Here is a 27891-nt window from a genome sequence, read left to right as displayed (position 1 = left end):
GGCAGAAGACAGAAGTAGCACAAAAATCATGGTTATATTATATCTGGAAATGGGTACATGTCAAAATATTGCAATTGTAAATATGTAAATTTACCAGTTTCCATTGGTATGCCACTTTTCTAACCTTAAGGGGTTAGATACATGTAGAAAATCGCAAAATTTCATATTACAGAAAATTTATTGAATCCTCTAAAAAGATGATTTTTAATCACTCCTGAAAGTTTCATGAAGATATTACATGATTAAACTGAGTTAGAGACGATTTTAAGCTCAACATTTTGCCGTTCGCTAAGCGGACTGTCAAACTTTCAGAGCGTTTTTCTCGAAACATAGAGTTGATTTACGGGTGCCACGATATCTCGAGATGGGATGAACCAGATTGGCTAAAATTTGGGGTGAAGACTCTCAAGACATATCCCGTGTGCATGACGAAGCCCGATTTTGAAATTATGCTTTTTTAAAAAATACAAAAATCAAAAACTGACGATTTTTTATATGAAAAACACAAAAATATTTTTTATCTTTTTTTAAATAAGTTTTTTGAAAATCGGCCTTCGTCATGCACACAGAACCGGTTTAACGAGTCTTCACCAAAATTTTGAGCCGATTTGGTCAAGGCAGTGTGGAGATATCGTGGCACCCGTTTTTGGAAACTGATAACTTCAAATAGCTATATCTCGGCAATGATACAACCAAATGTCTTCAAATTTGTTTTGATAATAGATGAAAATGTTTATTTTAATGTCCTAATAACAGATTTTAAATAAAATGATGTGTGTGCTCACACCAACCTCTGACTTTTTTGTCGATTTACATGTATGTAACCCCTTAATTTGCAGTTGTCAGAAAAAATAAAAGATGAATTTTGAAAAGTTTAAATTGTAGCTGCTTGAATATTTAGATGCTCTTTTCTTAATAATTTCTTAATAAACTGATGCAAATATTTTGTGTCTTCGGCAAAGTTGTAGGTATGGATAAGGATTACACTGAAAAAATAGAGCACGGTTAATTTTTTTTGATGTGATTTTTAATTTCACTTTTTGTCACTAAAACTTGATTTGAAATAAACAAAAATTTCCAGAACGGACAAAAAATCTTTGAACAAGTTATGATTTTTGAATCAATACTGATTTTTTTTCAATTTTCAACTACATTTTGCGATGTAAAATCGAATTTGAAATCAAAAAGTACTCGAGTGAAATTTTGATAAAGTGCACCGTTTTCAAGTTATAGCGATTTTTAGATAACTTTTTTAAAAAAAGTCGCAGTTATTATTATTTTTAAATTAGTGAAAGTTTATATTTGCAACATTTCTTGAAATCTTTTGACCGGTAGTGTTTATTTCTTCAATGTGAAGCATCTTCCCAAACCTATCGAGGATCAGAAGCATAAATTGAACTCCCCTGGCACCACCTTCATTTCCGGTGGAGGACTCTCTGAGACTCTTCACTCACTTACGGGACTTTGGCGAGAATGAACATTTTCCCGGAATTCGGAGCAAAATTATTGATGAAAATTTAATTACTCTATGCTCTTCTCACTCCACCCCCCGGGGGAAAAGCTTGCACACCGGAAGGTCCTCCCCCTCGACTGGTGTCTGCTGATTTAGGAGAGGATGACGAGGTTTTCTCCGAAGCCGGTCACGTTTTTAATTAATAATGAGACTAAGATTTGAACGGTGCGCACACGCCCACACATACACAAAGCACAGCCTGCCAGCCTTGCTGCGTCTGCTTCCGGTCGGCTTCCGCTGGGGCTCGTGAAGATCCTCTCACTTAAGGTTGAGGAAGCGGCGGTGGTAATCTTTCCTCTAAATAGGGGTTGGCATTTTGCTTAAATTTTCAACTAGAAGTGTGGAAGCTTAGTGGATACTTTAGGAAGATTGTGCTACCGTGGAAGGAGGTAAATTTGATTTTTTTGTCAATTCGATCTAGCCTAGCGTTAGGCGTTTGCGTCATAGTAAAGTGTTACAAATGGCATACATTTAGGCGTTTAAAGTCACAACGCCCTAAAACAACCCGAGACAACTCGAAAGTGCAACGATATAATTGCGAAATAACGCTTATTTGCCCTCAGTGACTTTCTTTTTGTGCTCAAACAGTGCAGCCACATTGTAGAGTGTGACATTTGCCTTAATCGAACTTGCCAGCCGTACCGTGAGTGAGTTGAGTGCATGTGAGACCAATTTACGTGACTTGGAGCACTTCACTTCCCGGTTCGTACGTGATTTGGTCTGGCGTCGAGTTGGGGTGATGGTGGCCATTTGCTCGATTTAAAAATCGTGGACGCAATTTTTAAGCTTCCCCCCTTCCAAATGCAAAAGCAATTTGCTTTTAAAAACATGAGTGGAGTACGGCGGGTCGCACTTGCAAAAACACCGTCTGTTACTAATTTACATTTTAATCACGAGATGTGTGCGCGGCTGGCGTGTGATTCACGAATAAATAGCACTGCAAATTGGTGTTTGTGCTGGGACAACAATCAACAGGCGCGTTTCAACAGGCGGAGGGAGATAAGAATCTCGTGGCCGTTTGTTTATGATAATATGCGACGTGGACGAGGTTGTGTTTCATTGAAACGTTTAGACTAATCACAACAAAGTTTATGAAATGCTGTTAACAAATCTATTGAGAATAATTTTAATATCAACTACTTGAAATTTATTAAGCTTCTTTGAAAAATTATTCAAACTTTTCTCCAAAAACATACCAGATCTTGAAACACTCTTAAGGTTTTGTATTTCGATCTTTGTCATACTGGTCATGTCTGTAACATAACCTCCTGCACGTTTTTTTTTACAACATAACATTTACACGTAATTGAATTAGTTGTTTACACAATTTCTACTATTTTGATGAGAGTTTATCTAAAGACGCTTAGATAAAATGAGCATTTTTTTAAATTTGAACAAATTATATCAAAGGGAGCGTTCTTTAATTACGTAACGTGAAACAAAAGAATTTGTGGACCCCCACCCCTCGTAACAAAAATTTCCATACAAATTTTGAAAAAAATGTTTGGATCTTAACACGGCCTTCGACCCCCTCCCCCAACTGAGTTACGTAATTAAAGAACGCTCCCATTATGTATTGAAGTAATCAATTAAATATATTAATTTATCTAAAAAAAATATCATAAATTTTAAAATCTTGCCTGTATTTAGAGCAAATTTCGTGAAAAAAAATTCATTGGGCAATCATTTGAACTTTGCTTCGTTCGGGTGATTTTAGCGGATTGCAGTCTAGATCGCCATGTAATAAGATAATTTTCAATGACAGATTGACTAGAACTTGGTAATTGGGAATAAAACCTACTCCACCGGAGCTAATTCTAAACATCATGTTTCCGGCGCGGCGACACCACCGCGCAACAGGGTCATAGAAAGAGATATGGATGACAGGAAGTGTCGATGCTCTTCTTTATTAAGGGGATAAGGCAAAATCTCCACGGTGTCCCCAAATAAGTTTCGCTTGGAATTGGTCGTTTTTTTATTCAAAGTAAATATAAGTTTAATTTTAACAAGTGTATCGATCTATTTTTATTTACATTTAAACCCATCACTCAAGCTGTTTGAGATTTGTGCTCCTAGCTGTGCACTCAAATCTGGCGCCAATATTTACAGATTTATGACCAACATTCCCTTCCCTGACATCAACCAATAGATTTCCCGCCGTTTTCGATGCGAGCGCAAAAAAAAAATGCAATCTCCCAAAGCCAGAAGCGACCACTCAGAGAGTGTGATCAGTCCATGGTGCAGAAAATGGTTGCCCTGAACAGCAACAGCAACAGCACCAACCACCCATCATCTATCATTCATGTTCGGTGAAGGACGATTTTTTTTTTGCGCCACGACATCCGATCTCACGGTCTGGATGGTCCTTTATGGTCAATTGCAGTGATTTCAACGATTCAACAAATGGTCAATGGGTCGTGTGCGCGCCATTCTGTTTGGAATAAAAACAAACGGCCAGGGAAGTCAGCAATAACACTAAATCTCGCCAGCAACAACTGTTCCGCATTGACTCTTTTGGTTTCGAGGAGGAAAAAATAATCCGGAGCAAAAGCCGGAACAAATAAACAAACAACTGGATTGTTTTCCCCCAACAATCACCCTTTTTTTGTCTGAGCCTCTCTCAAGCTCACGGTAGAGGTAGATGGAGGGTGCTAAAAGCATGCGACGCAAAATTAGTCGGCTCACAAATCTACCAACCGTTGACGTCGGTCGATTCCAAGCCCATTCCGTCCGTCGTCGTCCGTCCTCTTTTGCCTAGGCGTGAGTGTGATCCTCACGAGATTCCAGAAGGAGAATGCATCATGCCACATGAATAGTCATTGAGTAGAAAAGCACTTTCATAACCCGACGCATTTCACCGTTAGGCTTATGGTTGTCCTAGTCCTCTGGTCCCTCAGAATAGTGGAGATAGCGAAAAGAGTACCAAGTAGACTTGTCCAAGGGACACAAACTGTGGTGTGGTCGCGCACTCGTAGTCGTAACGTTTACTCGTAGTGATGTTGTGTAGTACACATATTAGTGTAATCGCTCGCTCGGTCTTGGGGCGCCATCGCCAGCGCCGGAACACGCGGATCACACAGACCGACACAGGCACATGAAAGTGGCCGATGGGGTGGAAAATCGGACTTTGGCTGATATCGCGCTGTCACGGCACGGAAAGGGTGGAACGATGACTTTTTTTTGAGGAACTTTGGAAAAGAATTTTGCTGATATTTTTTACAGTCTTACAAATTTTCTCGCAAAGTTAATTCAATATCACAAATTTGGACGACGAAATAAGCCGTAATAATTCTCTTAACATTATTTTCTTTGCATAGTTGTTAAACATGATCTTAATCAGAGGCGACGCGTGGCCATTTTGAATACCTGTTCAAAAAAATTCCTGAATACAAAACAAAGAATAAACAAATTGAACAAAAATATTGGGTTAAAGATTTTTATAAAAAGAGTGTTAAAAAATGCATAAATCAACAGTGCAGTTTTCTTGCAATCATTTGTTTTCAAGAATTCAAAAAAAAAAACCAAAATTACCAAAATTACCAAAATGACCTAAATGACCAAAATAACCAAAATAACCAAAATAACCAAAATGACCAAATGATCAAAATGAACATAGTTATCGTAATGACCACAATTACCAAAATGACCAAAATGAAAAAATACCATAATGAACAAAATGACCAAAATGACTCAAATGACCAAAATGACCCAAATGACCATAATGACCAAAATGACCAAACTGGCCAAAATGACCAAAATGAACAAAATGACCAAAATGACCAAAATGACCCAAATGACCATAATGACCAAAATGATCAAAATGACCAAAATGACCCAAATGACCAAAATTACCAAAATGAAAAAATGACCAAACTGGCCAAAATGGCCAAACTGGCCAAAATGGCCAAAATGACCAAAATGACCAAATTGACCAAAATGACCAAAATGATCAAATTGACCAAAATGATCAAAATGATCAAAATGACCAAAATGACCAAAATGACTAAAATGACCAAATTGACCAAAATGATCAAATTGACCAAAATGACCAAAATGATCAAAATGACCAAAATGACCAAAATGACCAAAATGACCAAAATGATCAAAATGACCAAAATGACCAAAATGACTAAAATGACCAAATTGACCAAAATGACCAAAATGATCAAATTGACCAAAATGATCAAAATGACCAAAATGACCAAAATGACCAAAATGACCAAAATTACCAAAATGATCAAATTGACCAAAATGATCAAATTGACCAAAATGACCAAAATGACCAAAATGACCAAAATGGCCAAAATGACCAAATTGACCAAATTGACCAAATTGACCAAATTGACCAAAATGACCAAAATGATCAAATTGACCAAAATGACCAAAATAACCAAAATGACCAAAATGACCAAAATGACCAAATTGACCAAAATGACCAAAATGATCAAAATGACCAAAATGATCAAAATGACCAAAATGACCAAAATGACCAAAATGACCAAATTGACCAAATTGACCAAATTGACCAAAAAGACCAAAAAGACCAAAATTACCAAAATGAAAAAAATGACCAAAATGACCAAAATGACCAAAATAACCAAAAGAACAAAAATGACCCAAACGACCAAAATGACCAAAATTACCAAAATGAAAAAAATGACCAAACTAGCCAAAATGATCAAAAAAGCCAAAAGTACCCAAATGACCAAAATGACCAAAATTGCCAAAATGAAAAAAAATTGCAAAACTAGCCAAAATGACCAATATTACCAAAATGACCAAAATGAACCAAATTAACGAAATGACCACAGTTACCAAAATTACCAAAATGACAAAAATTAACAAAATGACCAAAATGAATGGGTCATTTCATATGTTGGGCTGATTTTTAAAGGTTTCGGAATTAGTTTTGTTCAAAAGAGCAGAAAATTTCGATAGTTTAATTTGTCACCATTAAAAATCGACTCAACAGTTTTGAAAAATTAGGGAGAATCAGATAACGCTGAGAAAAAAATCTTTTTCCTCAAAATTTTAATTTTAAGTAACAACCAGCAGTAAGATCAGCAAAAAATAATGATAGCAAATCTACTCAGCTTTTCGAAAAAAAAAATGCAGGGATGCTGTTCCTTGACAAAGTATTTTTAAATTTAAAAAAAAAAACTGATCCATTTTCTTGAAAACGTTGCAATTCATTAGAAAAAAATGTGAAGTTTATTTTGGATTGCAAATTTGATTTGTTTATAAAGTGTTTTTTTTTTTTTTAAATTGATCTTTTCCACAAACTTTTCTCCTGTACTAGATTTTTTACCATCCTAAACTCTTACATTTTATATTCACAAATAAAAAGTTCGTTAGTTGCGAATGTGAATCCTATTTTTAGTTGTAGAATTATGTGTCGAATTCAGGTATTTCACACTAGACAAAATAGTCTTTAAATACAGTATTTTTGTTAGTAAAGGGCAATTCTTAAAAAGTAAACAAATGAGTTCGAATTCGAAAATTCATCATGTAGAAAAAAGTTCTATAATATTTTGCAAGTTTTGTGAGTGTTCGAACTTGATCCGAATATTTTTGTTGTTTTGATTTAATTTGCTTATCCTTTATTTTAACAACACAACTGAATTTAATGAAAAATAAAATCATAAATATTTCGATTGTTTTTTCCAAATTTGAACAACCTAATTAATTTAAATCCTTTGTTCCAAGCCACTTCCATTGCATCGTTTCCGTGCCCAAGTCAGCTCCAAAAAGTTATCCACCGCCACCAATTTCCAGCTCTCACCGACAGTAGTCAGTTTGCCCACAAGTTATCTCTCGCACTTCACTAGGTTTGATTGACACGTAACGGTGTGTACTATACTCTACAGCTCTAGACGATCTAGAAATACCTCCATGTTCCACAAACGCCTCACTCTGTTCTTCTTGCTGCTACTCCTTCACCTAGTCCTCCCAACAGTCTGCAACAGTCATAGATATATAGTGTAAAGTGAATGTTGAGTTGCCAGTAATAGACTCACCGCGAAGTAAACAGTAGGTCACACGAACTTCTCTCAACCTCTCTTTCCTCATAGGCGCGCGTTGTTCCACTTTACTTCCACTTTTACCTCAAGTCTTCAAGTGACGAGCCCTTTTTACTCGCTAGCTGTTCTCCTTCTCACTTCTTCTTCTTCTCCTCCTCCAATGTACAAATGCTTCTTCCATCTGCGATCTTCTCAATAGTTTGTCTGTGAATAAAAGTGTGTTAGAATACTAAACCACCCTGTTGTGTATATCTAGATTAAAATCGGCAATTTTGCACCAACAGACACACTTACAACCTTACCTTTTGCCTTAACCAACTATGCTGATTTCCTCTGAGACTAATACACATTTCAGCTCATTTCCGATTAATCAGTGAAGAAAAACCAACCAAAAAAAATCTCATTTCTTTTCTCTTTTCTTTCTCCTGCTCTCTGCCTGTCGAAACAATCACCAAACAACCATCACCAAATCACTTGAAAATACTTGCACCAACTAAATAAATAAAAAATCAACCAAACCGAAAAATCGACCCTCCTCACCCCGATTGGCCCGCCCGCCTGAAAAAAAAACCAACAAAATTAGGCTGTTGCGGGCCGAGCTGTTCAACCTGCGGAAGGCCAAGGGCAACGTGAAGGCCCTGGTCGCCGGTGGCGGCAGCCTCGATCGGCCCACCTACATCGAATCGACCCGGTCCTGTTCCCGGTGCGGCACCGAACTGGGCCGGATCATCAACCGGGGGGCGCCGTGCCGGTCCTGCCGGTTGCGCGTTTGCAAGGGCTGTCGCGAGTTCTCGACCCGCACCACGGACTGGGTTTGCGTGGTGTGCCACAAGCAAATGTGAGTCCGGCTTCCGGGTTTTGACCACCCCCTCAAGTGGGTGACGTGGTCGGCGAAAGAAACATGTGTTGCTGATGGGCCAGGAAGGAGAACGCCTTTTCTTCAATGTGTTGTTTCCTGATGATACACATAAAAAAGCAGCACAATACTACAATACCTTTGTTGTTGTCGATGTTGTTGTTGGTGTTTTTTGTAGTTGTTGTTGACGTTGATGTCGTGTGTTCGTTACATCTCCTTCCTCTCCTGCACTTTCCCTCCCCTGAATGACCCGTAAACACTGCTTGGCAAAATATTAGACTATCTTACATATTTACTATACTTGAGAAGAAAAGGTATCAATATCTCAGATTAGACTTACAGAAAATATTATCTTGTGACACGTCTACTGTAGAAAAATACGACATGGCACAATATAGCACACCGACGACTACTTATTAAAATACCAAATGTTTAAGTCTTAAACAACTGTTGAGACAGTACAAACAGAGAAGCAATTTTAAATCTTATCTCTTAATGTTTTCAATGCAATTTCCAATTTGTTCAACATTTTTGACAATTGATTGATTGGAGATGATAAAATATTGCTACAATATCGGGCAAAACACGACAAGAAAGCCTGACCATTCTCGAGGTCGAATTCTGGCTCGAAAATTATTATGGAATTAAATAAAAGCTTTTCAAACTATGTAAAGCATCAGTCTTGGCAGTGTTGCTAGTATTTTAAATTTTTTGACTCATATAAATGTATTTTTTTGTGTTAATTTGTTTTATTGTGTTACCCAGTCACGAAGTTCTAGTAGCATTCTAGCACAGTTCTAATAGAGCTGGATATTTTTACAGATTTCTAGCAGAAATGTTCCACTCTTCTAGCAGGATTCTGGCAGAACTAGCTCTGCTAGAATATTTCGTGACCAGGAAGGTAAAACAGAATTAGTCATCAATATGGTTTGGCGATAATATCCAACTGTGTACAGCCAGGCTAGATTACCCGAAGGCCTCGGAAGAATTTCTTATTTTGATTGTCGAGCTAATTTTTTAAACAACTATCAAAGGTTCAAGCATTTTTAAATCGAAGATGGCGACCAAAAAGCTGGTGATAAAATATTAAAACATGCATTTGGTCATTTTTAAGGCAAATTTGATGAGGTCGCAGAAATCGAAATTAAATTTTAAAAGTAAAGAAAAAAACATGCGCATTTTTTTATTGGTTCATGGAGGTTCATGGTTATTTGGATACTCGAGGCTTCTGATAATCGAGTCTGGACTTTGTCATGTAAAAGTGGTTGCTAAAGTAATTTTAACCCAAAATTAAATATCCAAAATAATTGACTGAAATTTTCTAAAAACTATCCACATGGTTTATGGATGACCCCTTTATCGATTTATGTAAATTCTCGCATTTGAAATGAGCCTAAAATGATTCCAATTAAGTAAACAAATTGATTATTTTTTCGTGTGAAACGAAAATAGTCATGTAAAAATACAATGGTGTTCGTTAGGTCGATTAAGTCAAGCATCATTTATTGTTTTCGATTTGACTGAAACTTTGTTAGTACTCTCTATGTGACCAGAGACGCTATCTTGCCTAACTTTTATTTGTTCATGTGAGCTTTTTATGTAAAATTCTATTTAAATTTTTTTAAATCAGAATCCGTTTTAGCTATTATTTTGAAGAATTATAGAAAAAAGTTACACTCTAAAAAAAATTATTTGCTTTTTCACACATAAATGAAATTGGCAGCAAAATCGTTTTCGTAAAAAATAATATTTTAGGATATGCATTTTTTTTTCAGAAAAATTAAGAATATTGGTTAAACGTCGATTCTAAATCATGATGAAATCATTTTTTTTATCTAAATCAATTATTTTTCCTGACGTCAAAGATTCCAAATTTGTAAAATATATTTTTGATTTTTTTTAGATATACATTATGCCGCCCTTTGGCTCTGACCAATGTCGAGGGGGGGAGGTCTGAAAAATGAAAAAAAAATAAAAATATTTGGATAAAAAAGTGTTTAAAAGCCATTTTACACGCTTTCCAATTATTATTGATGTATTGACGGATTTTATTTTTCGCGAAAAACAATTTTTCGTGGTACTGTTCATTGGTATTTCATGAAAATTTAAAATGTCTTCAAAGGAGTTTAAACATGCTTAATATTATAAACGCAGGAAAACGCATTGTAACTGGTTGATTAAGAGCGATTCTCTAGGTCATTGTCATTGTCTAGGAAATCGGGTTTTTTCTTAGAATTTTAATTTTTGTATTTTTTTATCCGGCTGAAACTTTTTTGGTGCCTTCGGTATGCCCAAAGAAGCCATTTTGCATCATTAGTTTGTCCATATAATTTTCCATACAAATTTGGCAGCTGTCCAAACAAAAACGATTTATGAAAATTCAAAATTCTGTATCTTTTGAAGGAATTTTCTGATCGATTTGGTGTCTTCGGTTAAGTTGTAGGTATGGATATTAGGGTGGGTACGTTTTTCAAAAAGTTCTCAGATCAAGTTTTAGTATGGTTCCCCTTGTAGGGCATGCCCATAGGGACTTTCATGCCAAATATCAGCTCATTTGGTTGTAAACTGGCTGCGCGCATCAGGGTTAAAGTTTACATGGGAATTACTATGGGAAATTGGAACTTTTTGTTAAAACGCTCCTACAGGTCTGAGAAAATCACGCGCCAACTTCTGGTATGGTCAGGCCTATGGGGAATGGTCTGGAGAACATTTTTCCCGAAGAGAGCATATGGATTCGTTGTCCCTAGAGCTGGCGCATCGGCAAACAATGCGATGTCTCCGGAATCAACGGTTTTCCCTGAAAAAGCATAAAATTTTCCTTAGCATGCTATGCAAGCTTGATGAACACCGCGACGCCATACGTCAGGCAGCTACCACGTGGGTGAGAAACGGCTGGACATTTCAATTGCAAACCATCTTTTAACTAGAAAATGATCATTTCGAGCAGTTCTGATATTATTTAGTCGAATTCTGAACCTATGCATAGCAAATTCGTATTTTTTTGCAAATATTTCCACCACGTGGTAGCTGCCTGACGTATGGCGTCGCGGTGTTCATCAAGCTTGCATAGCATGCTAAGGAAAATTTTATGCTTTTTCAGGGAAAACCGTCGATTCCGGAGACATCGCATTGTTTGCCGATGCGCCAGCTCTAGGGACAACGAATCCATATGCTCTCTTCGGGAAAAATGTTCTCCAGACCATTCCCCATAGGCCTGACCATACCAGAAGTTGGCGCGTGATTTTCTCAGACCTGTAGGAGCGTTTTAACAAAAAGTTCCAATTTCCCATAGTAATTCCCATGTAAACTTTAACCATGATGCGCGCAGCCAGTTTACAACCAAATGAGCTGATATTTGGCATGAATGTCCCTATGGGCATGCCCTACAAGGGGAACCATACTAAAACTTGATCCGAGAACTTTTTGAAAAACGTACCCACCCTAATGGATATGGACTACACTGGAAAAAATGATAAACGGTAAAAATTTTTTTGGTGATTTTTTATTTCATTTTTTGTCACTAAAATTTGATTTGCAAAAAAAAAAACACTATTTTTATTTTTTTTTCATTTTTTGATATGTTTTAGAGGACACCAAATGCCAACTTTTCAGAAATTTCCAGGTTGTGCAAAAAATCTTTGAGCGAGTTATGATTTTTTTAATCAATACTGATTTTTTCAAAAAATCGAAATATTGGTCGCAAAAATTTTTCAACTTCATTTTTTGATGTAAAATCAACTTTGCAATCAAAAAGTACTTTAGTGAATTTTTGATAAAGTGTACCGTTTTCAAGTTATAACCATTTTTAAGTATTTTTTTTGAAAATAGTCGCAGTTTTTCATTTTTTTTAAATTAGTGCCCATGTTTGCCCACCTATGAAAAAAATATTTTTGAGAAGCTGAGAAAATTTTCTATATTTTGCTTTAATGAACTTTGTTGATACGACCCATAGTTGCTGAGAAATTGCCATGCAAAGGTTAAAAAACAGGAAAATTGATGTTTTTAAGTATCACCCAAACAACCCACCATTTTCTAATGTCGATATCTCAGAAATTAATGGTCCGATTTACAATGTTAAAATATGAAACATTCGTGAAATTTTCCGATCTTTTTGAAAACAATATTTTCAAAAATTTTAAATCAGGACTAACATTTCAAAAGGGCCAATTATTCAACATTTTGCAGAAAATCAAAAAGGTATGCTTTTGTATTTGCTTAGTGTAAGCCAATGAACGTTTTTTTAAGCGCCACTAGCTCAGCTTATTTAATTTCATTTATTTTTTGTTAAAATTTCTGATATTCTTTGTAAAAAACATGAAAACGATTATAACAAAAAATATTTAGTGAATTTAAGTCATCAAGGCCTTTCCAGTCTAATAAAATCGACTACAACCCGAAATATATACAATCAAGATCTTCAGATTTCAAAACATCAAACTAAAATTTTGCTAAGCAGTGTTCTGCAAGAAACCCAAACCTTCACAAAAATATACTCGTCGTTGCGTTTCTTGTGTTCTTCCCAGAAATAAGAGAGTGGAAAGCCTTTCATCCCATCCGTCCGTGTCCGTTTGCCCCTTTTTCCCCGGCGTGCTGTGCGCTGTGTTGTGATCATTCGTTTGTTGCTTGCCTCGTTTGAACTCCTCACTTCGAGGAGAAGAGAAAAAAGTACGCATTATCGTAATTGCATCTGTTTGGTTTTATCTTCTCTCTCCCCCTACCCCACATGGAACCTCCTTGAGACGACACCACATTGCGCGCGTTGTTTGCTTGCGTCTGTTTGTCTGTGCTGCTTTTGCCCCGCTTTTCTTATCCGCTTTTCACGGGAAATACCGGTCGCCTTCGTGTCACGACGATACCCCTCCCCTAAGACTGTCAACTCGGGGTGATAAGGGACACCGGCCAGATAGATGTAGCGGAAAGATAGTATTCGCGTTGCTTGTGTTGTGTTTTGTTTCCTCCTTATTTTTCCTGTGCGATTCTTTTGTTGGGATCCGGGATAAAGAGTGAAAAAGTTGTTCTTCCTGGAATTGTTTTTTTTTGTTGTTGTTGTTTTGCTTTGCTGTGGGTGTATTTATTGTCATTCGAGTGTGGCGTTTTGGTGTTCTATTTCTGCAACAGTATCAACCACACACACATTAGGACTCACTTCTTCTTAGTTTCTTCTTTGGTTCTGCTCGTTACGCTAGACTGATCACAACGCCGATTCAACTATAGAGCCAATAGTTGCAGAGTGAGAGAGAATGTGGTTTTTATCATTATTATTATTATTGTTATCACAGTTTGAAAGCAATTGCTCGTAACGATTTCGAACCACTGGAGGGAGAGAGAGAGTTAGAGAGATACCACCAGAATGGTGGGCGTTTTATTTAAATGAGCGGTATAATTGCTCATCCGGATCAGTGGCTTTGTGGTAGCTTTTGGAAATGCCAGATATTGGAAATGTGTGCTTTTCCGAGAGACGATTATGCAATTCCAATATGGGTGGCAGACATTCCGGTGGAAGGTAATGTTTAATTTGATCATGTGTGAAAATGCATTTTATTAGAAACTTTAACGTGTACTAGAAATGCTTTATTCCGCTTTAAATCGCTACCCGGATAAAAATCCTGTAAGTTAATCCGGTAGCTCTTTGTTGTCGAATTTAAAAACAGTGTAATCTCAAAATCGTCAATATTTTTTTCGATTTCGCTATAAATGTTTTTGTTGTTTAAAATCAGAAAAATTTACAACGACAAATAAAACGAGAAAAAACAAGTTTTGCAACAATTCTGATTAAAAATAAAACATAATAAGAACGAATCGCGATTTTTTTTCGTATTTCTTTATTTCCTTACTTTTAACATGAAACACAAATTTCAAATTACCAAATGCCTTTTCGTTACATTTCACCACCGCCATTTTGACCGCCATCTTGGATTTAAAAAATCTTAATTGACAATCAAAAATGAGACAGCAAAAAAATATTTTTTGCAATTCCGTCGTGAAACTACTTACTTTTCCTGTCATTCTTGAACGACGAAATAGCCTACTTTTCTGTACCAAAAATAACAGAATCAAATAGCAACACTTTTCAAAATAAATGCTGAAAAGTTCTACTTTTCAGCACTCAAATAAGTGCTGAAAAGTTGAACTTTTCAGCACTTGTTTCAAAAAGTAACACTTTTCAACATTTTTTTGATTTAAACGATTTATTGACAAAATACATGAAAATTTGACATAAAATTTCACTCAGTGTGTGTTTTTTGGAATTGCAAAAAATGTTGTATGGAACTCGTTGCAAAACTTTATTTTTTCAGCACTCTTCGTATTTATCCAACTCGGTGAACCTCGTTGGATAAATGTACAACTCGTGCTGAAAAAATCCTCTTTTTGCAACTTGTTGCATAAACTACTATTTAGTGATTCGATTATCCGAACTAAAATTATCTCAAGGTCTTCAGATAATCGCGTTTGTATCACTTTCCTATGCTAGTGCTAAAAATTTAATCTTTTCAGCACTCAAATTGATACTTGAATCGTTTTTAAGAATTTAGTACGAATGCATTTATCAAAGGAGGTTTTTTTCTTAGATATTTAAAATTACATGCAACAACGGTACAATCAGTTCCTACTGAAGACACTGAATGTGGATTTAGATTTTTGTTTTAAGATATCAATCTTGACACGTTGAAATTACGCAAATCTCTTAATTTAGCCAAGAGTTCAAACCGAAACTCTCGAGACATTATCAGTACATTCAAACACGCCAAGAACACACATTAAATCATCAAATTAATTCCATTTTCCCCACCATCTCCATCAAAGAAAGGCTCCCGATATTTCCCGTCCAAACCAAAAGGTGAAAACACGACCACCCCACTTTTTCCGGAGGCTTTTCCCGCGAAATCGTTATCACGGATCGCAATCACACTTTTAAGGCGGGGGTGGGCGGATCAGAGCGTCTAAAGACTATCATTTCATTCTGCTGCGTCGAGATGGGTCGAGCCAGATTAGAGTGCGAAAAGGGCTCTCTCTCTCTCTCTGACTTTGGCTTAGTCAGTCAGCAAGCCGTCGTCGTTGGTGGCGCATAATAACATTACAGCCGCCACCGACGCGCCAATAATTTCTGTTTGTGCGCGTGAAACGTTAAACGCAAACCCATTTGGGCTCCCTCCCTCAAACGACCACCACCATGCGGTCACAGTGGGTTAGGGATTGGGTCATGAAAGCTAACTAAAGTGCGCAAATTGCAGGGGCAACTGGGCAACTAAGTTTAGCGGGTAAATTTGAATTAATATGTCCTGAATAGCGCAAATAAAAAGTTTGACTATATTGCAAAAACCAACTAAAGTGCGTAAATTGCAGAGGAAACCAAGCAGCAAAGTGAAGTGACTAAATTTGACCAATTCTTCCAACTTTCACCCACAGTGCGAAAATGAAAAGGACGATAAAACCGGGTGGGCAAAAAACCCACCTACTCCGCACTTATTCCCTGGCACCATGCGTTTGAACTCTCTCGCCGGGCACGAGGATAACACAATAAAGGGATTTGAAATTGATTTTTTACGATCCTTTGAAGTCGCACAAACATCAAATTGTACTTGGCATACGCATACACATGTATTGGATACCATTGCGCGTTGGCTGGCTGGTATAAACTGTTGCTTCTCGGGTTATGGAAATTGTTTTTCCCCCTTTTTTCCTCACCGTTAACTTTTACTCAACGAGGAGTGGAAGGTGGGGGGGGGGCTGTTTTGTTGGAACAACATAAACTTTTATTAACAAACTCTGGCGAACGCAAACTCGACCAGCAGCGAACCGGGTAAAGGACAACGATCCCTTCCTGGCTGGGCCTCGCCAAACACCAATTATGCGGTAGTACTTTTGAGAGGTCCGATCATTATTATGGGCGAAGAAAAGCTTACGACAAGGGTACAGTGAAATTCGGGCATTTTCAGTCGGATCAGATTTTTGTTGTTTAGATCGAGTTGAATCCTTGGTTTTGTTACAAGAATTAAATGAAAAAGAAATCATAAAGACTAACTAAAGTGTGTGAATTGCAGGGGTAACTCAACAGCAAAGTTTAGCGAACAAATTTGTATTTTTTGTGGTAAAAGGTTCCAGAATGTTCACGTAGAATCAAAAATTAAAAATCAATTTGGGGAGTTTACTCCCCAGAATAACGAATTTCCCACTAATCACGAAAAAGTCTGATAAAAACCACAAAAAAAAACGCACGCAAAGTCGAAACTTTCATTAATTAGGATAGAAGCTTAATTTTCGTCCATTCAGTTCCGCCAATCACTCGCAAAAACGACACCACTCCATTTAGTGCTCCTGGTTGGGGACAAAGCTCCGGCAGGAAACTTTATCTTCTGCTCTAAAAACCCGAACCGAAAAGGCGAAGTTAAATCGCATTAGAAAGGATCATTAATTTTATAGAAATCAAGCAGTTTTTGTTTCCTCCGTTCGTCCCAAAATCATCCATCAGAGAGTGCTGCTGCCAGCTGGGGTAGTTCACAAATTGAACTCTCTGCTAGATGGTGGAGGGTCCGGACATTTCCTCAATCGCACACCAATTTCCATCCGGTTTTGTTTCCTGAATGGCAAAGGGGAGTGAGGGGCCGACTATTACGGGCCATTATTCGTCGTCGAGCCTCACGGCGAGGGGGGTTGGGGGTTGTTGGAACTTTTCAAATGATCGTTTCGAAGGGTCCTCCAGACCGTGTGGAGTGCCTGTTGAATGTCAATGAAGTGGGTGTCTTCCTTGTAATACTACACGGGTCTATATACGTGTTTAGCAGCGCGCGAGGGGTGATTTGATGGACAGACTTTAAATTACCTTCGGCAATGGTTGGTGCAAGATTGACCTATGTAGAAGTACAAGAAATTAATATTGAAATTTAAAGTTGTAAGCTGAAATTATGGAAAAAACATTATCATTTTGAATAAATTTGGCGAATTTTCAAATTTTTATAGTAAATCTACAACTGTATGTTTTCGAACACCAATTACCAAATTGAAATCTTTAACGAGTTGGAATCATCTCAAAAATAACAATCTTAACCATTTTTATTTTATTTATAAATCAAGCATAGCATTTCAAACGGGCCAAACATTCAATATTACGCCCATTTAAAATGTAAGTCTTGATTTGAAATTGATTTGTTTTCGAAAAGATCGGAAAATTTCACGAATATTTCATATTTTAAAAAGGAGTTGCTGAAATATAGACGTTAGAAAATGGTGGGTTATTTTAGAAAACATCAATTTTCTTGTTTTTAAACCTTTGCATGGCAATATCTCAGCAACTAAAGGTCGTATCAACAAAATTCAAAAAAGCAAAATATAGAGAATTTTCTCAGCTTTCCAAAAATATTTTTTTCAAAAGTAGGCAAAAATTGGCTCTTATTTAAAAAAAATTAATAACTGAGACTATTTTCAAAAGGTTACTTAAAAATGGCTTTAACTTGAAAACGGTGCACATAATCGAAATTTTACTAAAGTACTTTAGTGAAATGCAAATTTGATTTTAAATCGTAAAATGAAGTTGAAAAAAATTTCCGATCAATATTTTGAATTTTTATTAAATCAGCATCGATTAAAAAAATCATAACTCAGTCAACGATTTTTTACACAACCTGGAAATTTCTGAAAAGTTTGCATTTGATGTCCACTGCAACATATGAAAAAGTTAAAAAAAAAAAACAAAAAATAGAGCTTTTTTTGCAAATCAAGTTTTAGGGACAAAAAGTTAAATTATAAATCACCAATTTTTTTTTGACCATGTATCATTTTTTTCAGTGTAGTTCGTATCCATACCTACAACTTTGCTGAAGACACCAAATCGATCAAAAAATTCCTTCAAAAGATACAGATCTTTGAATTTTTATTGTGTGCAATTTTTGGTTAGCAGTGAGGAAGGCACCAATCACATGGATGGATTAAGTTAGTGTTACTTTTATTTCTTGTACAAATTAAGTTTTTTTTAACATTAAACACCGAACTGAAAATTTGTTATGGATCAGTTCAACATTTATGGACTGAAGCAACAATTTACGGCACCTTAAAATTTTTTGATGAACAAAAAATGCTTTGATCATTATTTTTCCAGCAATATAATTTGTTTTACTGTCAATCAAAGTTTGACATAATTTAACCTGCCTCATTGTTGCCTATTTAAATTACATTGTTGCCTTGTATTGAAGTTTTTACAAAAAAAACTAAAATTATCATGTTATCTGATACAACGAAAACAATTTGGGATTCCGATCGTAGATTTGCTCTTAATCGTTTTAATTTTGAGCTACAGCATTGTTAAATATTCTTTTTTGACGATTTTAAATTTTTTTATTGATTTTCTTAACGATGTTTTAACTTTGATTTATTTGGTAAAAAATCGCTAAGTTTTAGCTGGTATATAAATGTTTTTTTTTTTGCATCGAAAGTGTTTATGATGTGTTTTTTCTTCATGGAATTGGATTAAATTTGAACAAAAATAAGCATTTTCGACAACTTTTACGTAAGAATGCCTATAACTTGAACACGGCGCACTTGAACAAAAACGACCTCATAATCATTTTCGATTTAAAATATGGTTTTGCATCATAAAAATGATTGTTGAAATATTTTGTGGCAATAATTTAAAAGAATCAAAACTAAAATTTTGCTAAAATTTCCCTCAAACGTATTAAAAGCGATTTAAGGAGTTACATAAATGTAGAAAATCACAAATTTTCATATTACAGAAAAATTTATTTAATCCACTAAAATGATGATTTCAGGCTCTCCTGAAAGTTTCATGATGATATTTCATGATTGAACTGAGTAAGAGACTTTGTTAGCGTTTTTTCTCTAAACACCGAGTTGATTTACGGGTGCCACGATATCTCGAGATGTGATGGACAGAATTAGCTGAAATTTCGGGTGAAGACTCTCAAGACATATCCCGTGTGCATGACGAAGCCCGATTTTGAAATTTTGTTTAAAAAAAATACAAAAATTCAAAAACTGACGATTTTTTATGTAAAAAACATAAAATTATTTTTATCTTTTTAAAAAATAAACTTTTTGAAAATCGGCCTTCGTCATGCACACGGTACCAGTTGAACGAATCTTCACCAAAATATTGAGCCGATTTGGTCAAAGCAGTGTTGAGATATCGTGGCACTCGTTTTTTAAACTGCAAACTTCAAATAGCTATATCTCGGCGAAGACACAACCAAATATATTCAAATTTATTTCATTGATAGATGAAAATGTTAATGCCATGAAAACAAATTTGAAAAAATGTTTAAGCGTGTACTCTGAAATTTATGCTGATTTACATGTGTGTAACCCCTTAAAAAAATTAGTTATTACAAGAACTACATTTTTAGAAAAAGAAAGTAAAATTTGAAACTGGGAAATATGTTTTTCCTGTTCTTGTTTTTTTTCTGGAATGTCCTAATAATAACCTACAAACAAAAAAAACAAACCGTTCAGAAAATTCTTTTTCTTGATTCTAAATTCTTGATTCTTGAATTTAATTGGATGAGACACTCTTGCCATCAGCTTCCCCACCCTTCAACGCTATTTTGCGGTGAAAATATGCCACACAGCAACAGGTGCACATGCTGGTGTGACTGTTGGCACTCTTTTATTTGCCCAACCCAAGAAAGGGGAGTGGAGTTGGGGTAGACAATCAATTTTGCACATTGTGCAAAGGGTTGGGGAGGGGGGAGAATAATCAATATCGACAGGTTGAGAATTTGATGAGGTTTTCTTTTTAATCGTGCGAAAAATGAACATTTGACGCGTCAATCGAAGGGGGGGGGGATTGACCTGCGATTAGGGGTTAATTTGAGTGCTTGAAAGACAAAGAAACCTGTTGGATTTGAATGAATCATTTGAAATACCGTGCGTTCCCACTGGTTGCAGTTGAGACACCAGAAATTGCTCGAGAATTATTTTTTAATCCTCATAAAAGGATGCACAGCATCCAATCCCGGACGATAAAGCAAAAACCATGAAGCATTCCAAAACAACTATCGTGTCTCCATTCATGATGGTGGTGGTGCTCGTACGTATGCTTTCAGTCTGGGTTGAACTTGGCAAGATTCCTGTGAACCCGGCAAAAAGGACGACACTGACGACGTCGTCGACGACAGGACAGGACAAAAGATGAAAGGAGCACGACGAAGAAGGATGCTTCCAGTCAGTGGCATGGTATGCTATTAGCCAGCTGGCAGTGCTGCACCAGAACCGAGTGAATGCATGTGCATTTTGTTCCGGGTCACTGACTGGCATATCTGCCTGCTGGTTGTGTTTAGAAACTGGTCAGTCCCGGAAGTAACAAAAGGGAGCAACCCTTGTAATCACGACCAAATTGATAACACGTGCTCAAATTTCGGCCTGGGATTAATTAAAAATGCCACCCGAGAGATTTCCTGATTGGGCACATCGTCCCATCAACCAAACGAGCCGTTAAAGAGTTGATCTGTGATGGAAAGTTTGCACATAAATTTACATCGAACCTGCCACCCCCGCTCCACATTCGGGTTAACCCATTACCATCGATTTTCCACGTGGTCGCGCTTGGCCGGGTTCGCGCGCGCATATTTCAACTTAATCACCCCGCGGCGACCGACCGACGAGATGCCACGGCCAGATTCCGCCCAAAATTAATTTACTCAATTCTGATAAACTCATGCGTGTGTAATGTTGATTTTCTGGAGTGCGTTTTTTTCTGTGGGTTTGTGGAATGCTGCTGGCGATGGAAATAATTTGCAATTACAGCATCATCGCCACCTTTTCGGTGGCTTCCCGGAATTCCGGAAAACCTCAAAGGTATCTCAAAAGGATCGTAAACAAACATGGTTGAGGGGCTAATTTAACTTTGTCTTTGCCAACCCAAAATCATCATCTTGAACTTATTACAACCAACAAGTCAAAAACTAATATATATCTATTGATAAAAAAATACCTGGAACTTCCCTAAAACCAAAGCAAATTTCAAATTCACCAACTTTCAGATTAATAGTGATTAGTTCAAAGTACCCAAAAACTCCCCCTCCCCGCTTACCACTGTAAAACTTTCCTAATTGATTTTTAATTTGCCACTGCCAGTTTAATAGTAAAGTTTCCGCGCGCGCGGGAAAATCTCAACATTGTCGACGCATACAGTTTCGTTTCGCTGCAAGAGTTAAACTTTTACGTTCTTGCTAGCGGCGGCGGTGTGACGAGGACGGTGACGGTGGCACCACCCCCTCAAAGTTGGGCGACAGAACGAACACAAAACTTTATCTGTCAATCTTGCTCTCTCGTGTGAACACCCTTGACATGTGCGTGTGAGGAAAGCACTGAAAATTTGGAATTTCCGATGTTTTTTTCTCGCAGAACTGTCAGAAATTTTGTTAAAAAATAGATTTTCTCTAATATCCATTTCATCAAATGTTGATTGATTAAGCCTTTTCTTAGGATTGATGCTCGGAAGGCACGGTGATGGTATAGTCTACATTTCTAATCTAATCTAATCTAATCGAACACAAGCGCAGCCAGTCCGAAGAAAGCATCCTGGAAGAACTTTTGGTTAGATTACGCTCCAAGTCCTTTCTTGTCAATATTAATGATTGCATTACATCCGAGTAACCCCGAACGCGTATTGCAAAAATCGCGCGGCCAGGCCTACTGCGTTGCATTAACCGCAGAGACAGATTCTGAGAACGGATCACATTTCACAGAATCAACAGGGGAGGAAGGATGCGTGGACATACCGTACCAAACGCTCCGAATGAGTTGTGGTTGGGTGTGTAAGTGTAAATTTGGCAAGTAATTGTTATTATTTTAGGAAGGGGAAGAGAGAGGAGGGGGGGGGGGGGTTGAATTTGGATTAAGGACATGGAGGATGGGGTGGGGTAGGAAGGATATTTGATTTGATAAAGAGAATATAATATGAATTATCTAGAAAAAAAAAACATATGGAAAGATCTCACCAAGGGTCTCCAATGCATTCGACAAACCGAATATACATCGAATATGATGCTGTTGCTTCACTAGAACATCCACGGGTTGTGAACAACTTCTGGCCTTGCCAGAACGGCTGGAACTAAACGGAAATCCTTTCCGTTACGCCCCACAAAAAAAAAATCTCGCAGATCTTCACTTTTGTCTTCAGCATGTAGATTACCTTACAGCACAAACAAATCCGAGAAAAAAACATCAGAAACTTTCTTGGAATTTTTCAATGAAAAACAACTCTAAACCGAAGAAAAACGTCAAATTTTTGGCACCGAACAAATTTCACGTCCGATCTCGCGCATGGCTACTTCGATCCCTTAACATCGATCGTATAGTCTACATTTCCCAATTTTTTCTTTATGTATATGTTTATTACTTTTTCAAAATTTAATTTGTAATGTTACTACGTAAGAAATAAAAGGAAAAATAATAAAAAAATACAAAAATAACAAATTTGATATTGAAAAATTCTATCAATAATTTCTAAGTTAAACCGTTACAAATATTTTTTAAAGTGTATATCCTTTGAATCTGAGCAAGCAAATTTTATTTTAAAAATACAATTGTTTTCTTTTTAACCCATTCAAAAGCTTGTACAGTCCAGACTTAATTTTCCGACGGCGTAGGAAAAAATGCTTTAATTTTCGATTAATTTTAATAACAAGCGAAATTTTGATATTTTTAAAAGAAAAAAGATGCATTTAAACTTTTCCGTGTGCCAACTTCTGATTGTACAACTCGAATTCCCCCTGCATCTCTACCTCATCTCGCGCCACCTCGTGTGTCCCAACTTGTTCACTTCTCGATATGTATCTTGATGATCGTCTAATTAAACTTTATCATTTGGAAAGAGCTATTTTTGGTAGCATGCTTGTCTCTGTCTCTCTCTCTCCCTCTTTCTCTGGATGGAGTTTAATTGCTTAAAGATGCGCTCTTCTTGAAGAGTTTGGTCCCAATTGAGGTGGCGTGGTAACGTAACCTCAATTAGCAGATGATTGCTTTATTAATGTCTTATAATTTCGTCACCAACTCGTTTCGTTTAATGGATTTAAGCTACTTTTGAAGTACTCGCCCCACCCACGTCCTCACTCTCCCTCAACAAGTACAACAGCATCTTCTGACTGCTTCTGACTTGTGAGAGCTGAAAAAACTGCTTCCTTCGCTTCTTTTTTTTTCACTGTGCTGTTCAAACACGAGTTTTAAAATTCAAAGATTTTTTCCCCCCTTCGAGAGCATATCGGTTAAAAGCTTTTCTGCTTCCTGCTGCTGCCGCCCGAGGCCAGTCTAATCAGTCTAATCGTTTTTTTTATTTGTGCTCTTCTTTTCTCTCCTCCCACGAACATCCCGGATCTGGATCTGAACCTGGCGATTTTTTTGTTTTTTTCCATCCAGTGAGCTGCAAGCGGCCAGCGAAGACTGGATGAGCGAGTACACGGACGGAACGACGACCACGACCACGACGGCGGCGGTGGCGGACATTCGCCGCACCTCGCAGGTCATCGCCGGCAGCCGGACCAGCAGCACCAGCATCGCCAGCGCCGGAGACTACCTGCCGGTGGGCGCGACCGAGCTCATCAAGAAGAGCATCCGGCGCTCCTGGACCATATCAAGTGAGTGGCGATATAAAAAAGTAAATGCGAAAATCATGTCCTCGATTCCGTGGAACAGTCTTCCAATGTAGAAAGCTTTTTCTGTTCAAGTTTGACCAACCAAGCGTCTCCACTGTCTGTCCTGAAACAAGAACTTTGGTTCAACACCCCTCCACAGCCAACTATGATGAAGCTAGTCCATTGCCTACTTGCCGGCGTAAACGAACGGCATCAAATTGATTCAAAGGTTTTTCCAACCTCCCCGGTCGTCGATCATCGAACCGTACGGTCCCGGTCCAAATGGCTCCCAGCGTGTCATTTCATTGTCCCCACACGGGCACAATAGTCGAACACCACCCTCCTGCGGCGATGACAAAAGTAACATTATCCCGAGGAGGGGGTCGTCGTTTTAATGCCATTGTGCCGAGCGAGGAATCGATTGACCCAGAAATCGTCATGCCCTCCGAAAAGCTGTAATTCGAGCCAAAACTGTGCGATCCACTTCCGGTGGAATCCGACAAGGTTGGACGTGGTGGGTGTCTGTGTGCCGGCAGATAATTACAAAGCCGTGTGGAACAACCAGACTGACTGTTTCGTCGCTTCAACATGTGACACGTGGTGAAGTCGTCGTAATTCAACCCTTTTGAATGGGAGATAAACGTTCGATGCTGTTTGGGGTGATTTGAAACTGACTGAATCTGCGTTGGGAGGGTTTTTGCAATTTGAAATTCACCCTGCAAAGTGTATTTACATTACGACATTGTGTCTATCAAACTGACGAGCTTTTCTTGCTTTGTTTTTCCCCGGACCAGATGCAGAGGATGAGAACAGGCAGTGCGGCGGAGGCGGTGGCGGCACAGATCCACAGCAACATTCACATTTACCTCGAAAGCAATCGCAGAGCAGCTACCCGTCGCTGGTAAGGTACCCGTACATCAACCCGTGCACCATGGCCGAGTACAGCCAGGAGGACGAGTTCGACAACGAGCTGCAGCCGCCCATGGGCCGTCGGATGCCGCCACGTCAATCCACGCTGCCAAATCCGGACGCCGGAATGTTCTACGGAAGTAACAACAACCTGATGCCACCGTCGTTGTCACCGAACAAGGGCCTCAGCCCAAGTCCGCAGTACAGTCCGTACCACACGGACAACGAGAACGACGATGACCCGCAGCATGCTACTTCACCGATCGCGGCCCGCTACAAAATCCGAAGACAATCAACGCTACCCTGCAGGCCAAACGAGGCGAACCACGAGATCGGCGCCAAGCTGATGTCCACCTCGCCCAACAGTCGGACCAATCTGTACCAACCGTCGACGATGACGACCACGACGACGACGACCGGTCGATCACCAGACAAGTCGGAACTGGCCGGCGGTGACCAGCCCAGCCCCAGATATCCACCGTTTGTACGTCAGTCGACCTTTCCATCCAACTCCAGTGATCCATTTTTCCTGCAAATTCAGGCTCATTCACAGCAACAGCCTCTGCCCCAACAACCTGGCCAACAGCGCCATCTGCCCACCTCACCCAACCGGATGCTGTTTAACAAGTCCCCTGACCAAGCGGCCCCCGACCAAGAGTCCGCGGACGTGGCCACGAACCGACCACCCGCAAACCGCTTTCAGATGACCAGGCAAGCCACACTACCCAATCCCGATCAGCACGTGAAACTGCTTCCAACATCCCCACCCAAAAAACAGCAACAACTCTCACCGCACAGCATCAAACGATCCCCGGAATTTGCACGCCAAAACACACTTCCGGCACCCGACAGTATGAACTCGCTCTCGGTGCACCAGCACGGGCCCAAATTTATGCCCATCTCACCACGACAAAAGCAATCTTTTTTATTCCCACAATCCGCACAACCAGCACCACGTCCCTTTCTTTCACAACAGCATTTCCCCACGATGTTGGCCGACGAAGGCCAGGCTGTGGCCACCGCGGTCACGCCGGGCAGTGTCAGTATCGGTGGTGCGGGGGCGGGGGCAGTAACGGGTGGTGGCGTCATCGGCGGCATCAGTGCCCTGGTCGGAACCGGTGCCAGTGCTGGTGGTGGACCTCCGGGAACCGCCGCTGCACATCACCACTCGGCCAAAATGATCAAAGTGCGCAGCCACAGTAACGAAGAGTACAGCCTCAACCGAGCCTTAACCGCCGAAGGACGCCGGCTACTGCCGGAAATCCCAGCGAATCGCTCGCCAAGACTGGTACGTCAAGAACACGTTAGAGAACCATGCTACGACACTTCCGCTGCTAACCCAGACAAACGATCTCCCAAACAGAAAACATTCGCCGAGGCGAAACAAGCCATGATGGACGAATACGGTGGCGGACTAGAGTCCGCCGCCACCTCGTCCACCACGATCAACAACGACTCGACGCACTTTGACGAGGACGAGGAAGCGTCCTACTACATCAACGAGGACCGGCTGCGGTTGCGCGCCAGCATGGCCCCGGTCAGCACGATCAAAAGTGCCGAAAGCTTCCTCAACGAAGCCGACTATCCTACTGCTTGCAGCAGCGGTGCCGGTGGCGTCTACCCGGTGGACCCAAAAACGGAAAATCGACGGTTGCGACGGCGAAAGTCGCGGGATCTGCCGGTGGAACCGGAAGCGGTAGCGTCCTCGAACGAGGACGAACCGATCAAGCAGCACCGCAAGCCGGAAACGATGCGATCCATCTCGGAGGATTCGCCCGGCAACAAGACGGTCAAGATGACGCCGCGGCGGTCACTGTCGCACCCGGAAAAGGACACGCAGGTTGGTGTTTATTTGTTTGTTTGTGTTAGTTTTAACTAGATTTAAATTACAATATAATTTTACAAACTTTTGAATTTTTACGGAATTGACAGAAATACATTTCCGTACTTTTCCGTTTGATAAAATGTTTCTCTTTTGGCAAAACTATCGACAAAATGATTAACAAGTTTCAGTCAAGAAATTAAATTTTGCTGTACAGTCCAGACTCAAATATCCGAAGCCTCGATTATCCGAAGGTTTGTATGGGACTTCGGATAATCGAATCACGAACAAAAAATTTCGTATTTTTTTCATTTTCTTGTTTTTATCATAAAATTCAAGTTCTGCGACCCCTGAGTTGCGTTGGAGAATTTGAACGGTGTGCGTCGCGGTCCTCACGCAGGATTTTCGTTGCCGTTTCCGTCTTTGTTGTCCCCCCGATTGTGCGTGTATTTCGATCCGGGTGGTTTCGGGATGTTTGACAGTTGAGTTGGAGAATTTGAACGGTGTGCGTCGCGGTCCTCACGCAGGATTTTCGTTGCCGTTTCCGTCTTTGTTGTCGCCCCGATTGTGCGTGTATTTCGATCCGGGCGGTTTCGGGATGTTTGACAGTTGCGTTGGAGAATTTGAACGGTGTGCGTCGCGGTCCTCACGCAGGATTTTCGTTGCCGTTTCCGTCTTTGTTGTCCCCCCGATTGTGTGTGTATTCCGATCCGGGCGGTTTCGCGTTTTCGCATTTTAGTTGGTTTTATCTTTCCGCAGCCGGCTGTCTAAGATTAAATCATCTATGCTAAACTCATCACCAAATAACCGGGAATAGTCTCATCCGCATACTCCGACTGATTGCCTTGAGAATGCATAATACATCACACCATTAAACAAAATTTATTGATTATTGGGTCGCATCATCATCCTCTATGTTGAATCCAGGCCATTACCCTTCCCACTAACAAAATCCCAAGTAGAAGTAGTTTTCCGGCACACGCGGGGGTGTGGATATCGTATAGAACCCACCCTTGGTAGCAGCCTGTGCTAACTAACATTCCCGTCCCATTCCCTCGAGATCTACAAACTGACATGGCGGGCGCCGTTGGTGGCCAACGACTGTTTCCTATTCGCACCGGCTCTAGTTTTGATGATCGTGATGTTTTATCTTTTCAGCGCATTCATGCATGCTGTTGATAAGGGAA

The 27891-nt window shown here is 39.2% G+C and overlaps 1 protein-coding gene across 6 annotated transcripts in view; it reads left to right on the top strand.

Moving 5' to 3' along the window:
* LOC120422123 (uncharacterized) overlaps positions 1–27891 on the top strand; it is a 151437-nt gene that overhangs the window by 64001 nt on the left and 59545 nt on the right. For 2 of the 6 annotated variants that reach the window (XM_052706289.1, XM_052706290.1), the window contains 2 exons: positions 23759–23976; positions 24768–26722. In XM_052706289.1, the coding sequence (XP_052562249.1) occupies positions 23759–23976; positions 24768–26722 (2173 nt within the window). Of the gene's footprint in view, positions 1–8116; positions 8372–23758; positions 23977–24767; positions 26723–27891 lie in introns of all 6 variants that reach the window. The other 4 variants (XM_052706287.1, XM_052706286.1, XM_052706288.1 and 1 more) reach the window with 4 other exon arrangements.

This window comes from Culex pipiens, chromosome 1 (assembly GCF_016801865.2).
Source record: "Culex pipiens pallens isolate TS chromosome 1, TS_CPP_V2, whole genome shotgun sequence".
Taxonomy (NCBI): Eukaryota; Metazoa; Arthropoda; class Insecta; order Diptera; family Culicidae; genus Culex; species Culex pipiens.
This window is presented reverse-complemented; position numbering and strand designations above follow the sequence as displayed.